At 39.5% G+C, this 16,356-nt stretch overlaps 1 protein-coding gene across 1 annotated transcript in view; it reads left to right on the forward strand.

Moving 5' to 3' along the window:
* Window positions 1-16,356, forward strand: part of il11ra (interleukin 11 receptor subunit alpha) — a 51,057-nt gene that overhangs the window by 21,643 nt on the left and 13,058 nt on the right. Inside the window, exons 2-4 of the mRNA XM_083902140.1 lie at window positions 10,171-10,267; window positions 15,183-15,249; window positions 15,967-16,133. Coding sequence (XP_083758266.1) covers window positions 10,171-10,267; window positions 15,183-15,249; window positions 15,967-16,133 — 331 coding nt within the window. The remainder of the gene's footprint in view (window positions 1-10,170; window positions 10,268-15,182; window positions 15,250-15,966; window positions 16,134-16,356) is intronic.

Raw genomic sequence — 16,356 nt, forward strand, 5'->3', positions numbered from 1 at the left:
CACACACACACACACACACACACACACACACACACACACATGGTTTGTGGATTGGCCGGGTACTATCTCTGTATCTGTGGACACATGGCAGCCATTACTCTGTGTGTTTAGGCTTGGGCTAAAGTTGGAAGTCAGCCCAGCAGCTTGATGGATGGATGGTACAGGCAAAGTTTATTTTCTGTAGGCTCCCATACCGAGTTTTAAACCATGGTTTCGTGTATTAATGTGGGCACTTTTATGTTGTTCTTCTGTTAAGCTGATTATCGTTCTAAACCGCCTCTATGGCTCTCTTTAGGCATTAACATGTGTTTTCCGTGATCTGATTGCGATCGGACAGCACCTGGCCACTTGTAAATACAGGTGTAAATGTGCCAAATACTGGAGCCTGACCAACATTAGGGGCCCATCTCGACCTCATGTTTAATTTGAGTCTACATTTAGCTGCATTTCAGATGCTTTGGTGTCCAGAGTTTGTGTCCTCCAATGTCACTGAAAACTAAACATATCATCACTGTTGTCTGCATCTGATGTTTGAACATTCATCCGAATTTCAGTTAAATAGTGACATGACTCGACTGATCATTTCCACAATTTGACTCTTTTTATAACAATATCAGAATCCTAAACCTTTCCTATTGTTTAATTCACCAAACACAGAAACATGAAGCATGAAGCATGTGAATTATATTGAATTTGCAGCTTTATTTTTAGCACCATGAGGTGAAATCATTTAATTTGCACAGTTTTGAGATCAAAACCCAGCCATAGCCTTTCATATGGCCTGTATGTTTTCCTTATTTCTTTCGGACTCTTCCTTCCTGTCGCCTCCCGGTTCTCCAGACATTTCCAATAGGACCTCGGCGTCCGTGGTGACAGATTTCCTATGCTTATCAACTTTTCTCATCCTTCTCAGCAACACAATCTCTCATCTCTCAACCTCAGCTGTTTCCGTATGTTGTGCGCACACGGAGCCTGATCACATTAGATGATTTTGATTTCAGAGACTGACAGAACCTTTGTCTACCACTGTTTTTTTCCAATACAAGTAGGCAAAATTTATCAGCTGTTGCTTGATCTTACTTTTTCTATGTCTTGATGTCTTATTGCATATTCCTGTAGCCAGTCTGGAGCAAGCATAAAGAAGAAGCTTTAATTGATCATTAGATCGCCACATACTGGAGTCTGACCAACATTAGGCCAAAGTGTTTCCCTTCATTTTGACAGTTGATCAGATTATCCTGCAGAGTGGAACAGACTCACGACCGGACACGTCGGCTTTCCTGGGTCCTATAGCTTCTAAAGAACTGCAGCATAACAAGATTTACCTCATGTTCAATTTGTCCAGTGACGTTTTGTTATGTGGTGAAAGGGGAAAACGGAACGAAGAAAACAAGTTGCATAATATTTGTTCATGTGGGACTCTCCTGAGCATGACTCAGAATGAATATCTGAATTTTTTTGTCTTTACCACGACGTATTAGTTATTTGATAAAGGATTTCTTGTCTCGCCTTGTATTGAGATGATCTCTGTTAAATAATAGACAGGTGCTTAAGCTTCAGTGCCTCAAAGTAAAGACTCAAAGAGGCAAAGAAACAAACTGAATGTGGCAACAGTGATCTGGGAAACAAGACAATAGAGGCTCTGAGTTATTTTCATGCACACATTCTACAGTTTAGTCTTTTCTGTTTTTAGTTTTTGTTTTTAGCTTTTCTCATACAAATAGTATATAACAATAATTCAGGTCACTTTGAACAAATTAGTGTAAATGTTCTTGATATATTTAGGGCTCATTAAAGGGTTATTTATATGGGATGGCAACTGGTTAATCACAGCCTACATTTTAAGATGTTATTGTTGCTAACAACGACAACAAAGCTAATTGCTTATTCATATAAATGGAGTGGCAACTGTGGGGGAAAAACGGTGATAAAAAACATACATTTATTCTATTTCTGAATCCTCTTCCAGGATCCAGTATCCAGGATCTAGAGTTGAGTCAAACACTTTTTTTTAGGTACGACTAATCTCCTGTCCTCAGTTGTTCCACTGACCCAGTCACACACGCACATACACTAACCCCTACAAAGAGGACGAATAATATGCACACCGTTAAAGCCAGCATACGTCTTTGTGACTCACTGAGGTACACATGTCCATATGGAGAAGGACATACAGAAGCACCCTGAGAGCCAGACTTGTGCCAGGGAGCTTGGCATATGGAAACACGCGCGCACACACACACACGTCAGTCAACATTGTTGTTATCGCCTGGAAAGGTCAAATGGACTGGGTGTGCAGTGGTTGCCATAGTGACCGAAGTAAACACGAAAAGCTATTGTGGTACACCCCCACCGACTTGGCTTGACCTCCGCATGTTGTTAGGTTTAATCTCTCGCTCTCTCTCACACACACACACACACACACACACACACACACACACACACACACACACACACTCACACTCACAAATCAATTAGACTTGCTAATCCCTTGACTTGTCATCGTTTCCTTATGCCTAAGTGCAGACCCACAAAATCCGCACATCCACACTGAACCGACGATGACCAAACACTGCAGTTCAGTTCAGCTAAATTTCACATCAGTCTTTGTTAATCTTTAATTTGTGTCATAAACCATAATGACCCATCTTCAGTTACAGGACATCCTGTAGTCATCCTGTTTTTTCTTTTTGTTTTTATCTCGTCAGACAACAAGTATGCGAGTGTGAGACTAATGACTGCAAAGATGTCGGTGTATAATTTCATCAGCGAGTGTTTGTACATTCTTTTAACTCCTAACATCCTGCTAGTCGTCTGTTTGATTAACAACGTATTTAAACTTCTTCTTCTTCTACACCCCACCACCCGCTGCTTACTGTCCCCCTCTTCTTCTTCCCTCTTGTCTTTCTCCCCTTTCACCGTCTGTCTTGCTTTTCTTCTTGTAAAGGTGACTAAATGTGCAGCGGCATGCCAGAGTGTGAGTGACTCACCGTGTGGGATTGTGCTGCCACAGAAAGAACTGGGTTAAAAAAAAGAGAGAGAGCCCTATTGCATTGACTTACTCATCACCGTCATCATCATACTATCAAGGCCTTTTTCATCATCAACTCTCTGCTCTTGAAGAAAATAAAGCCCCCCTCAGATGTCCTGTGTCTGATTTTCTTTAGGATGCCTCAGCATCTTTCACCCTTCACCTCCTTTTTTTTGGCTGTGGGACTTGGAAAGATTTTCTTTTTCTTGTCACCCAGCATGTTCTGTTTCTGCTATCACGTTTAATTAGTCAACTCGCATGTTTCTGCGGCGACAAAAGGAGCCCGTTTTGTTTTCAAGACGAGGCCGTGTGCATTCAGGGACGTTTGGGATTAGAGACTATATGGGAATACTTCTTGGTAACAATACCCATGGCTACATTCCGTTGTCTGTTTTGGTGCTTGAGAGTTACAAGAGTTACAGTAGAAAGGTGACTGGTGGGAGGTGAGTCACGGAATAGACTCGCACATGCACACTCACACAGGCACTCACAACCTATGGAAAGAAAGAGTGTTGAAATTGGAGAAGCTCCCTGCCATTGTCAGTCGACCATTTGCAGTTATTTAGTTCTCTGGTGTCCTAATGAACATGTCTGTGACATGCTTTGGTCAAAATACCTTAAGGATGAAGCACCACAGCAGTTCAATCACCCTGCCATAACAGCGCTGTTCAGAATGCTCGGTTTTGAGTCTCTTTAAATGCAAATGAGACACAGAAAACTACGTCAGCGTCACTGAGGCTCCATCAGCTAATAGCGTTAGCATTTGGAAAAGCCATCATTTGCTGGCACATTGCCGTCATATATAAAATGTATCCACTGGACACGTAAAGAAACCTGGCTGTGGGTTGCGTTAGAAGAATTTAATACTTTGCGACTTCCGCTCTTCCGGATACTATTGCCCTCACCTGCACTCTCGCGTTTTTTTACGGACAAAGCGGAGCTCCGCGAGACAACAATTCCAGGAATGTGTTATTTTGACGTAGCAATGACACATACGTTAACATCACGTTTTATCTCCTGTACTTCGACTAAGGCGGACCACAGAAACATGAGTAAGTCATCCTTTTTCACACTTTGCATTTAAATTTATTAAAATTATAATTTAAGTATTAAAATGATTAAAAAGTTGATTTTGCATATGTCTGCTTTAACCGTTGTGTAGGTGCCATTGGGAGAAACCCATCACCCTCCGTAGACATATTTGCACTAGATGAAAGACGCGGTTTTACACATTAGGCTTCAGAGAGACCTCCACCACTAGCTGGAGTACAGTGGTTTGTGTGGTATTATCAGACTTGTAGAGATTTAAACAGCCATGTGTTTCACCACCGGGAGTGTTTTTTCACTATCCCTTCACTGTCTTGATAGACTGACGAGTTAGCTCAGCTGTGCTCTCGCTTGTTTTCACTCGACAGTCTAAATTTTGTGTGGGAGGACAAACTTCGTTGAACTTTCAACTGAGCACTTTCGCCCTGCTGCTGAGGAGATACTCAACTCTCTGTGTGAGGTTTTATTTCTTGTGGAGCGGAGATGCAGCCGATTGTGAGAAGCAGTTGGATGGACACCGTTTAACTTTGAATGAATCAAAATCATATATATATTTAGATACTATTGTGATGCATTTGTGATGCACGTTTGATCTCTGTGAGGTTTAATTTAATCCTGCACAGAGGAGCGTTGAATGGTTCATTCCAGGAATCAGATAAAAAACTTACAAAACAGAGATGAAAGACGGCCTTTCTCTTGTTCTTATTTTTAAACTTCTTTAACCTCCAACTGCTTCCGTCTGATACTTCGGATCAAAGGCGAAGTAGCTTTGCCTCAACCTGCTGCACGGCTTTGTGAGTCCTACAGTCACCAAAAATGGACAATTGTCCCCAATGGAGGTAAAAAAAATGACAAGGGGAAGTGAATACCACATTGTCAAGTTTACTTACTTTTCTTTTTTTAAAGCCTGTGGAATCCAACGTTAAATATGCTTGTTTGATGGTAGCCATAATAGCTGCAGAATTTTGGGTGTAACCGTAGATAGTAAATCAAGACATGCTGCTGCATTTAGAAAACGCACACACAAGCACATACATCCTACACACAAACAGCCACACTGTATGGACAAAGGATCTGACACACAAGTACGAGCAGGAGTGTGAATGTTGCTCAGGGGCAAGGAGACAGCTTTGCACTTTGCTCTCAGTGCACAGCATTGTTTCCAAGTGTTAAGGAAGGATAATTAGTAAACTAAATGTTTACTAAATGACCTTCCTCTGTTTGTCATTAGAGTTGGAAAATAAAGAGATCCAGGCCAGGAGTGAGAAATGCATAAGAGCATATGGGAATCGATAGAATATAAAGATGCACGGAAGGAACCTGGAGGGTACAGCCTGCTTTTCCTGATCTCCACTTACTGTGGACAGAAACATGAAAGGGCAGAGAGAGTAATCCGTTAGAAAGTATGACACAAATATGTTTACTGAACCTTGAACATTTTTGGCTTTCGAGCACTGGAAAACATGGCCAGGGACTCACTAAAGAAAGAGAGAGTTTAGTGTGGAAAAAAAGAGGTTGTTTCAAGGTCTAAAAAGTAAGGGACACAGACTGGAAGTGGCAGACAGGAGCGGGAAGTGCAGTGGGATTTATCATCCGTCTGCATTTCGCTGACAAGCATCTGAATCAATATTTCGTTAACCTGTTCAAGACGTTCTGTAAATATTTACCGCTCGTCCACTTGAGGATTTTTGGAAGCGAAACTGTCCTTTTCCTTTTTCCTCATCACACATTTCCTTTTCATAGTATATGTTTGAGTCATAATAATGAAATATCATAGCTGTAAGAGTGTCATATAAAAAATAAAAGAAGGACACACTGAAAAAAAAATAAGCCAAGTACTTGTAAATGTTTTTGGATGAGTAGATTTTTGACTCCTGTTTAAGATGACTGGGACTGAGAATTTCATTTATAATCCTCTTTGACTGCAGCATGGTGTATTTATTATACTGCTCTTGTAAACATTGGCGTCTGCCAGCTGAGTTGTGGATACAGAATGACGTGAATGTAAAGAGGCTGGAGGAAAGCACGGAGGGAGGAAGGGATGGACGGAATGTAAGCAAGCAAGTGAAGGAGACTGTGGAGTCGGTGAGATCTGAATTTATGCTGAGCATGCTGCTGTGTGAAGCTAACGGTGCCATAGTGGCAAATGTATCACTGCTGTGCTACATCATAGACACCAGTTCAACTTTAGTTTGTCTCTGATTCACTATAAAGATGTCAAGAATTCTTTACATTCTGTCGAGTGTCAACTGCGCTGCTGTATTTTTTTGTTTTTGCATATACGTATGCAGTAAATGGGAAAGCAGGCAATTAAAACCACTATTTATTGATTAGTTTGTTGCGTTTTTAGGATAACTTCCATATTCTCACTTTAAAAGACACACGTGGTGGGATAAGACAATTTCACTGGCAGTTATCCCATAGATTATGAATTGTTTTTGTGTTTTAAGACACACTTGGTGTAGGGTTAGTGTAAGGGTTAGCGAGCTAGCTCTATAAACACAAGTTATCAGATACAGTAGCTAAGTGGACTTATTTAAGTAATGGACAGTTGTTTTGATTGTGGCAAATAAAACTGCAGCATATCCTGTGGCCAGTGGGATGGGATTACATAATGAACAAAAGCCATAGGTATTCTGTTCTGTTGCACAAGTTCTCATATTGAAGCCATACACCCGTTTGACTCACACTTGACTCACACAAAATGTCACATCATCCTCACTTGACTCACGGCAGAAACTAAAAACTGACCCAGTCAGTGTCTCGGTTTGACCAAACGCAGCGACGCGGTTGTTTAGACATCTCCGCGGCCTTTGTAGCACTCGAGTGGGCCAAACATAACGCCTTGTTGTCCTGACGGGACTTTGATGGGGTGTTTATGTTATGGTTTAAACAAACATGTGATCTGTTTTGGTGGCGAGACCCCATGCTTGCAGTGATGCCGAGAAACCAGAGGTTCAAGGTTTATTTTCACTAAGAATCAAGCACCATGTAAAGTGGGCGTGTGGCCCTGCGGATTTGTGTCGTTCATTGTTTCAATCAAACGTGTTTCGAATTCTGCTTGTGCTCGTCATATTTTGTAGATATTTTACTCGGTATGAAATGGGGTTAAAGCAGATTTGTTGTCTTTGTGTTGTAGCAGTAGTCTCGGCTAATAATACTGAAAGAAAAACTTTCTTTGGTTTTCAACGAGACAACAACTGCATGACTCACCTTGCTTATCGCGCTTTGGAATTTACTTTATTTTGTGGTTTTTTCTCTGCTGCTCTATATACATAGCACCAGTGATGTATAGCACAGGTCAATGAACTTCAGCTGTATAGAAACATGTCATAACAGGTACAGCAATGCTTTTGGGAAATCCCAGGGAGGAAAAAGAGAATGTGTGCCAGTAGAACCAGGGCTCTATGCACATGTGGGCTATCAATATCTGTGACGGTAAAAAATGGCTTTTCAAACAGATGTTTGAGCCTCTTTCTTTATGTTTTGATGGAGAAAAAAAAAGCTCCCATAAAAAAGTTACGGTTTTTGGCTCTCGCTCGATTCAATTGGCTGTCTGGACCACATGTGACGTTGCCTTAGCGCTCTGCGCGGAACAAAAAAAAAAAAAACTTTTATGAGCATCACGTCACCTCTGAAAAAGGCATTAAGGGGGCGCACAAAGCAGCAGGAGAGGGTAGGCTCACCAATGCCATTGGAAATAAACAATGGCTCTGTCTGATACTTGATAGCAGTATCATAGCCTTTGGCATTTAGGTGATAATTTGGTATTGTTGGATTTTATTGGATTTTATGATTTCATTTATCCACTAGCTGTACTGGTATTTAATCCCTGTAGCAACTCTGGAAAGTTGTCAAGTTAAACAATGCAGGTCATTCACCCTCTGACCCAGTTTCAGGTTGTTCAGTCAATACCTTATTGGCTCATCCCTAGTTTTGCGATGTGATTGAATATCTGGTTGTATTTATGCATGAAACAGAATTTCTTTGTTTGTTCTATGTTTTCCCATTTCAAAATGCTGTTTCAGGGTAGTTCAGCGTATCATAAAACCTTGGATTTCTTGTCTGCTGTTTGTGTGTTTGTGTTTTGTTTGTTTGTAAGAATCCAGACCACAGTCGCAGCCTCTCAGACTCTCATGAGTTCGTCACTCATCTCTCACGTTGCTCTCTGTTGAAACAAGACTCTGTGACAGAAATCAGTCATGAACATGATGAATGAGAACAAATAAAAGCAAGAGTTTTTTTTCTCTTACTGCTCCACGCAGCTGACTTCATCAGACTGTTAGTCAGTGGCGGTTAGAAAATGGTCTCACTATTTCAGGAGGAAAAATGGCATTGGACGACATATTATGTGAAACAAGGGGGAAATCCAGAATTTAAAGCACTATAAAACCCCTTTTTTTAATGTATATTATAACTTTGCTTCACTTTCCACTTGCCAAGCTGGATGGTTTTATTTTTCACAGACTTGTTCCCATATCCCTAAATGATGGTATTACTCCTTTGCCAGTTTTTGACAACTTTATCAGTTTTGGATCATGTGCCAGCTCTTTTTTGGAGTGCATCATCTGATCTCATCATCTGACACTTTTTACAGTCATTACTGCTTACTGGTTTGTCTTCGTATGATGTTTGCCTCATTCCACGTGTCCATTTATGGCAAAAAGTTGTTTATTTAACAAACAGGAGGGTGTTTTAATTCCTTTTCTGTCTTTTCTTAATTGACATGGCCGATAAAGCCAGTAAAATTGCTAGAGTTGAAACGATTAATCAACTATTAGTCAACTATTTTCATAATTGATTAATCAGTTTGAAGCTTTTTTCATGATTAAAACAATATTTTTTAAATGTGAATATTTCCTTTGTTTCTTTGCTCCATATAACACAGAAATCATTAAAACTGAATAATGTTTGGTTTGTGGACAAAACAAGACATTCGAGATCATCATTTCCGGGTTTGACAAACACTGATCAACATGGACCAAGCAATTACTTGATGAATCGCGAAAATAATCGACAATGAAAATAATCGTTGGTTGTAGCTATCAAAATTACAGACCTCACTCTCCACACTGTAAAAAAGCTGTTCAGTGCAGGTGTTAATACGTTGACGCTATTTTCCTTTTGGTGTCAAAGAGAGCGTTGAGCGGACTTAGCATTTATTTTTGGGACCCCGCTCTTGTTCCGTTCTGAAGGTGTCACACATTCAGCTTCTCTAACGAGAAGTGGCTGCAGAGATAAGGAGCCCTCACCTCATCAGCCTGAGGGCAAATTTGTAGACTAAGATTAGACTGATGTGAAAGAAAACACAGTACAGGAATGCACTTGGCTGCCCTGTTGTAAATGTTCCCCCGTGGGTAAAAATATCAGCAGCATCACATCACACTCTCAAAGACGGGAAGTGTATGTTGTTATATCTTCTTTATTTATAGGCCACACTGGAGTAGTTCTAGTCTAGCACAGCATCTGTGTTCCGTGCTCATTTGTAAACGCGAGCGAGGTTACATGCTAAGATGTGGACATGGCAAACATTAGGAGCCATTTAACATCATCACGTTAACCTGCTGACGTGAGCGCTGTGCACAAAGCACTGCTGTGTGTAGTAAATACAGCCGCACACAGCTACTGGCGTGGCTGCTGACATTTTTTGTTTTTGTGGACCGTATCGTGTCGTGTGCCAGTGTGAGATTCGAATCGTATTTTTCTTAATAGGCAGAAGGTCTGTTTCATATATTTTTCGATCCCCACGGTACAATCTCGTAACCAAGACTTTACAGTAAAAGCCAGTGGAAACAAAAATAACACTGTGGTTTTTCCTTTTTTAAATTCAGGAATTTTCAAAATAGTGATTCCTCTGGGTAACAAATCAAGTCCAAAGTCTATCTTGGCCTTTATTTGTGATTGTGCTGTCAAAAAGCAATTATTTATTGACATGAGGAAAATATCTAAAGAAATTTGAAATTTTTTCTGTTCATACCCATTTGGTGGTGTGAGGATTAAAAGGATGATAATATGGTTGTCTTTTGAGTCTACTAAGGGTTTAAAAATAACATTAATTAATGTTCCTCTCCCTCTCTCTTTTGTCTTTGCAGATGCCAGGCCTTTTGTCCAATCCTGTGTGTCTGACAGTCATCTGGTTTTTATCTTGGTCACCGCATCTTAGTTGTGCTCAGATTTGGACCTATGAAGGTAACACACACACGCACACACAAAAATGTACACTACCATTCAAAGGTTTGGGGTCACCTATACAATTTGTTTGTGTTTTCTATTAAAAGTCACACTTTTATTCATCAAAAGAGTTGCAAAATGAATAGAAAATATAGTCAAGACATTTACAAGATTAGAAATAGGGATGTTTATTCAAAATAATAATTTTGCACTTTCGTCAAAGAACCAGTAAAACTGTTTTCAGCTGTGCTAACATCATTGCACAAGGGTTTTCTAATCATCCAATAGCTTTCTAACGCAATTAGCAAACACAATGTACCATTAGAACACTGGAAATGGGCCTCTATACACCTATATACATATTCCATTAAAAACCAGACGTTTGCAGCTAGAATAGTCATTTACCGATGTATAGAGTGTATTTCTGATTCATTTAATGTTGTATTCATTGAAAGGAGTAAGGACATTTCTAAGTGATCCCAAGGTTCCAAATGCATGTTCTTTAGACACACCTATGCCCACACATCAAAGAGCCTGAAACCCACCTTAAAGACAGGGACTCCTTTGTGAAAGACTCCATTTCTTTTCCTTTGACTTCATTCAAGGTGCTTGTGGCTTCCTCTGCTTCTGCTGTAGAAAGTATTTGTTGAAAATGTGCAATAAAAAAGTGGATTGAGTGCAATTTAACCGCTGCATTATTCGTCCAAGCAAAATCTTGATCATCAGCCTTGTTGAAACAGAGTTTACTTTTTATGGACGGGTCTTTATGGGACCAACAATTTCAAGTTTTTCTCTTTTTTTTTCATGGGCTCTCTGCAAACAATAATTCTATTGTTGAAACTCTTGGGATCTGTACAGTATTAAGAAATATCTTGTTCTCTCTCTCTCTCTCTCTCTCTCTCTGGATGTTCCACCCTTTTTCTTTCTGTTTCTCCTCGCTATTATATCTCGCCGCAGTCTCTCTCTCTCCGTGTCTATGATTTATTTTTGAAATGAGACAAATTAGTCACTCCATCAGTTAAATTGCTCGCTCTTTGCACTACAAGTGAGAGTGTCGGACTTCTCCTTTCCTGTTAACTTTACCCTTCAGCGCTGTTTTTCGTTGTTTGGAAAGTATTGAGTTTCACCCAGCTTGCAGTTTCTGTCCACCCTCTGCCATCTGATTTCAATGTCAGGAGAAACTTGCAGCCTTCCTGTGTGCATATACAGTATGTGTGCTTATATGCATATGTATGTGGATTTTTCTGTGTGTGTGTGTGTGTATCGGGGGGCCCCTCTTGCCAAAGGCAGAATCAGATATGAGTGGAACGCTGCGGGTTAGGGGAATAATGTACTTCGCTGCCAATAAAACATGAATGCACACATTCAGATCTGCCAAGTTTTTGCACTGCATCAAGGCCCCAGGTAGCACACACAAACACACACACACACACACATATGCAAGCTCAGGAACAGAGGGAGGGGGGGAATTTTGTGCGTTAGTGCGTTATCTGTGTGTTTTGGTGTTTTAAAAGCTCTTTAAGAACTTGGAACATAAACATTGATATTTTGCGTGTGAGTATCTTTGTTTTTAATCATGTCATTTCTTATTTCTTAACTTGTTACAAATTACCAATTATTACTAACCCTTAAACTTTATGTGGATTAGCATAAAAACTATTGACATTTCGGTCCACTAGATGGTGCCGAGTGCTCACTCTCACTAGAGCTATCATCCATCCATCTATAGCTGAACAATTACGCGATTAATCGATTACTAAATTAATCGGCAACTATTTTGACAACCGATTAATCAGTTTGAAGCTTTTTTTCATGATTAAAACAAGATTTCTGATTGTTTCAGCTTTTTAAGGTTTGTGGACAAAACACGACATTTGAGATCATCATTTCCAGGTTTGACAAACACTGACCCACATTTTTTTACGTTTTCTGACGTTTTATGGACCAAGCGATTACTCAATTAATCGTGAAAATAATATATAGATTTAATCGATTATGGAAATAATCATTAGTTACAGCTCTACCTTACCTCTCTTCTACCGCTTTAACCGCCACACGAGGGTCGTGGCATTGCAATATATGATTTTGAAAATACTCAGTATGTCACAATATCGAGGTTGATGATATCGCATTGTGACTTAAATATCGTGATAATATTGTATCGGGACTTGAACCCCTACTTGCAAGTGAGATTGAATGAAAATGTTATAAATCGTTTACATTGGAGAAGTTGATTTTGAAAATGAATAATGAGTTGTCAAATTGCCTGCTTGCCTTTTTTTCCCTGCAGTGATTTTGGGCTGAATGACTCATTCTTTTTTTTAAATCAAATTATAATTTTTTGTTTTGCAACTGTGAACAGTTAGTCATAAAATTCACGCTCAAGTGACAATTGTAGCTGCTAAATTTCAAAGTTTCCCTTCGAGGGTTTTTCACTTTTGATTGATGATTTCGAGTCTTGGGTGCAGTCTTTTGTTCTCGGTCCCTCAGAGGTGCTGTTTTTCTTGATATGATGCCATTGAAACTCTTAAACGTTAATTGACAATAATCAAATCATAATTGATAGCAGTGATAGCCAAAATTCAAAAGACAAAGGAGTTTGTTTCGTTAATGAGAAACAGCTTTGTTTATAGTGACACAAATGAGCGGTGTTTTTGCCTCGTGTCGTTAATGACAAATTGTTTCCTACGCTGATCACAGTTCAGTTTATCCCTATTTGAACGGTTTCAGCGCCTCCTCCTCCCGTTGTGCATTTTGCACAGTAAAATATGCAGTAAAATATATAAACGTGACCACACAATCACCGTGGAGCAGTTTTACTGTTCCATTTCCCAGCTGTTTCATTTTGTGTAGCCACTGAAATAACAGCGGTAAGGCCAGGATGGCTAGACGGGGGCCAGAAAAGTGAACGCAGGGTGTCTGCATCAACAAGCGAATGGCCTTCAGTGAAAGCCTTCAACTTGGTGCATGAAAAAATTAATTAGGTTGGTTTCTGAAGGTCATGTAGAGTTATTAATATAAATATATCAACACGGCACATCAAATAATAACATACAAACTCCTCTTCACCTGCTTGGGCCTTGTGAGCCTTATGGGTCATATTATGGGACACTTCAAGATTTTCTTGATTGTAAAGAGGGGAAAAGGAGGATTTTGAGTGAGGAATGAAGAGGGTTAATGTTGAACAACCTCAGAACAGATTGTTACCAAGGGAGGAGAGGTCAGCAGGGAGTATGTGTATGTGCACGCCTTTGGGGGATTGAGGCGGAGAGAATTAATGAAAGTGTGTTCGTGGCACACTGGCAGCCAAAGTTGATGTTTTTTCCACTCCAGATCTGCAGCAGACGCCAGCTTTCATTAGACACTGCCAAGCCAAACACACGCACAAGTACAGTATATTCACATATGCAGATAGTGTATCAAGTTTAGCAAAATTACTACAAATATTTGTTCAGGTACACACACACACACACTGCACTCAGTGTGCCTTCAAATTTACAAGTTAAATGATGTGTCATCGTTCTGCCTCATCCACACACAGTGACGCTGTACTCACTAAAAACAGCTCGGATCTCCATTTGATTTTTAATTTTCACCTTAAGCCACGTTGTTGCTACTTGTTTTTTTTTTTTGTTATTGCAACATTTTTTCATAGCTTTGGTTGCATGTATTCAACCTCTGTGTTCCAAAGTGCACTGAATGATATTTAGCAATGCAAAAAGCTTCACTTTTATCCCTGAGCAACAGAAGTCAATAGAGTTGTGTTTGTGGTTACAAGAGCTCCCCCCAAAGAAAGGCTCACATAACCCTCTGTCGTGCACTTTAGTGTCGTTTCTGAAGGATGTTTTTGTTGTAGCGGGTGAATCATATTTCGCACAGTACATTACATTAGTTTATTAATCCAAAAAAGCACTTTGGTTCAGGTGAAGTAAAGAAAAAACAGACAAAACAGGGCACAGACGTGCACTTTTAAACATCTACAGTCATACATTTGTAGGGAAGGAACGTTGTGTTTTTTGAAACGGAAAATACTTATAACATTATAGAAGTCAGCTTGTTAAAGTTTCAAGTTTTTTTTTGTTTTCTGACGATGTTTCATGTATTTAATGTTAACTTTATACATTATTCTTTATTTAAATAATGAAGGCCAGTAGTAATGTTCACTAACTGGTCACTGAAGTGAATCATCTTTTTTATTATTATTATTATTATTATTATTATTATTATTAGACAAACATCCAAATTGTTTTCCCTGCAGTAATGATGAATATTAAAATAAGTTAAATAATAAACTAATTGTACATAAATACACTATAAGCACACAGAAACAGACTAATATTCTGTGATTATAATCTTTTCATATTACATGAGCTAATCGTTTTGACTGTTGAGATTAAAAGAAGTCACATTTTGATCACGAGTAGAAGGTCATAACTAACCTTGGTAACACTTTAGAGAACACATATTCACCATTAACTGGGTGCTTAGTAACATGCATATAAATAGCATACTAGCCCTTTATTAGTAAATAATAGCACGTATTAACACCTTATGTAGGAAAAATCTTAATTCATGTTGTAATAGAGGTAGAATAAGGTTATGTAGAATAATAATAATAATAATTTAAAAGAAAAAATAATTGCTGATACACATTCATTGTATTGTAATGACAATAATAATAAACGTACAGGGGGGAGGGGGGAAAACACCACTGTGTCTTTGTACTCTGTGCCAAATTCTCCTGAGCTCAGCGTCCGCTGGCTCTCTCACCGTGTATGGTCATGTTATTGTGATGCTGTCATACCTACTGTAAATATTAGCGCTTAAATCACATTAATACAGTGAGACACAACACTATGTCATATTGTGCGCACAGGCACAGCCTAGCGTTAGCCAGACTGCTCAGTAACTCATGCGGTGTCTGTGTTTGCAGTGTCGGCCGTGCAGTATGGGCGCTTGGAGTCGAATGTGACACTGGCATGCGGGAAATCACAAATCAGGTAAGGAATGAAAACTATTGAAAACTCTTAGGTGTTTAAATTATAAACAAACAAAAAAAAAGGAACGTCCTTTCCGGATCAGATGGTGTTTTTTTTTTGTCATATTGGGACAGATTTGACTTTATCCGTCACCACAGAAGCAGACATAAGGTCATTTTTGTCAATAACAACCTAATCAACCACCCTATATTTTCATACGGCAACATTTTAGAAAGTCAAGGACAATTCTTTTCATATTAAGTGAAAAACAATAAATATTTAGTATGTTTTCAAGGTTGCAGAAGAGAAGTGATGTTGTTAAAGGCTCATATCAATATTTTCTGTTTTTTTCATTGCTCCATAATATTCAAAGGAGTCATTAAAACTGAATAATTTTGGTTTGTGTACACAAAAATAAACACTTGAGAGTAAACATCATCATTTTGAGGTTTGGGGAAAATACTGTTGGGCATTTATTCCGACACTTTATAGGCCAATCGAAAAAAAATCAAGAAAATAAACAACAGATGAATCAATGATGTGGAAAGAATCATTAGTCTTAATTTACAGTAAAGCTGAAGAATTACACACAAAGTAACCACAGGAGCACATTTATCCTCACACGTTCATGTTTTGCTGGTGTTGTTTGGTGATGCTCCGTTATATCACAATCATTCAGCTCCAGTTTAGAGGGTGTAATCCTCTCAGTGACTGAAAGTGTGACTTGTTTCCATCCAGGACACCTGTGGCATGGCATCTCAACCACAGCTCAGCACTGCCGTGGCACAGAGTGGCCACAGACGGCACGCTGGTCCTGCTCCATGTCGACCACGCTGCACAGGGCGTCTACAGCTGCTACGATAACCAGGGGCTGCTCCTTCACTCTGTCAAACTCAGGCTCGGCCGTAAGTGTTGTCGTGACTTGTTCGGGCTCACGGGGCCTAATTTAGGCTGGGTTCATTTTTAGTTTCTCACCCCGGGAATGCAGCTTTGAAGTGATGACTCTTTGCTAAAACACATGAAAAACACACTCAGTGTTTCATGTGTTTTAGCTTAGGCGGTTTATTTCAGCTTAGAAAACATTCTTGTTTTATTCCACTCGGATATTCTTGCCTCTTTCCTTTTTTA

Source organism: Microchirus variegatus (genome assembly GCF_963457635.1).
Source record: "Microchirus variegatus genome assembly, chromosome: 16".
Lineage (NCBI taxonomy): Eukaryota > Metazoa > Chordata > Actinopteri > Pleuronectiformes > Soleidae > Microchirus > Microchirus variegatus.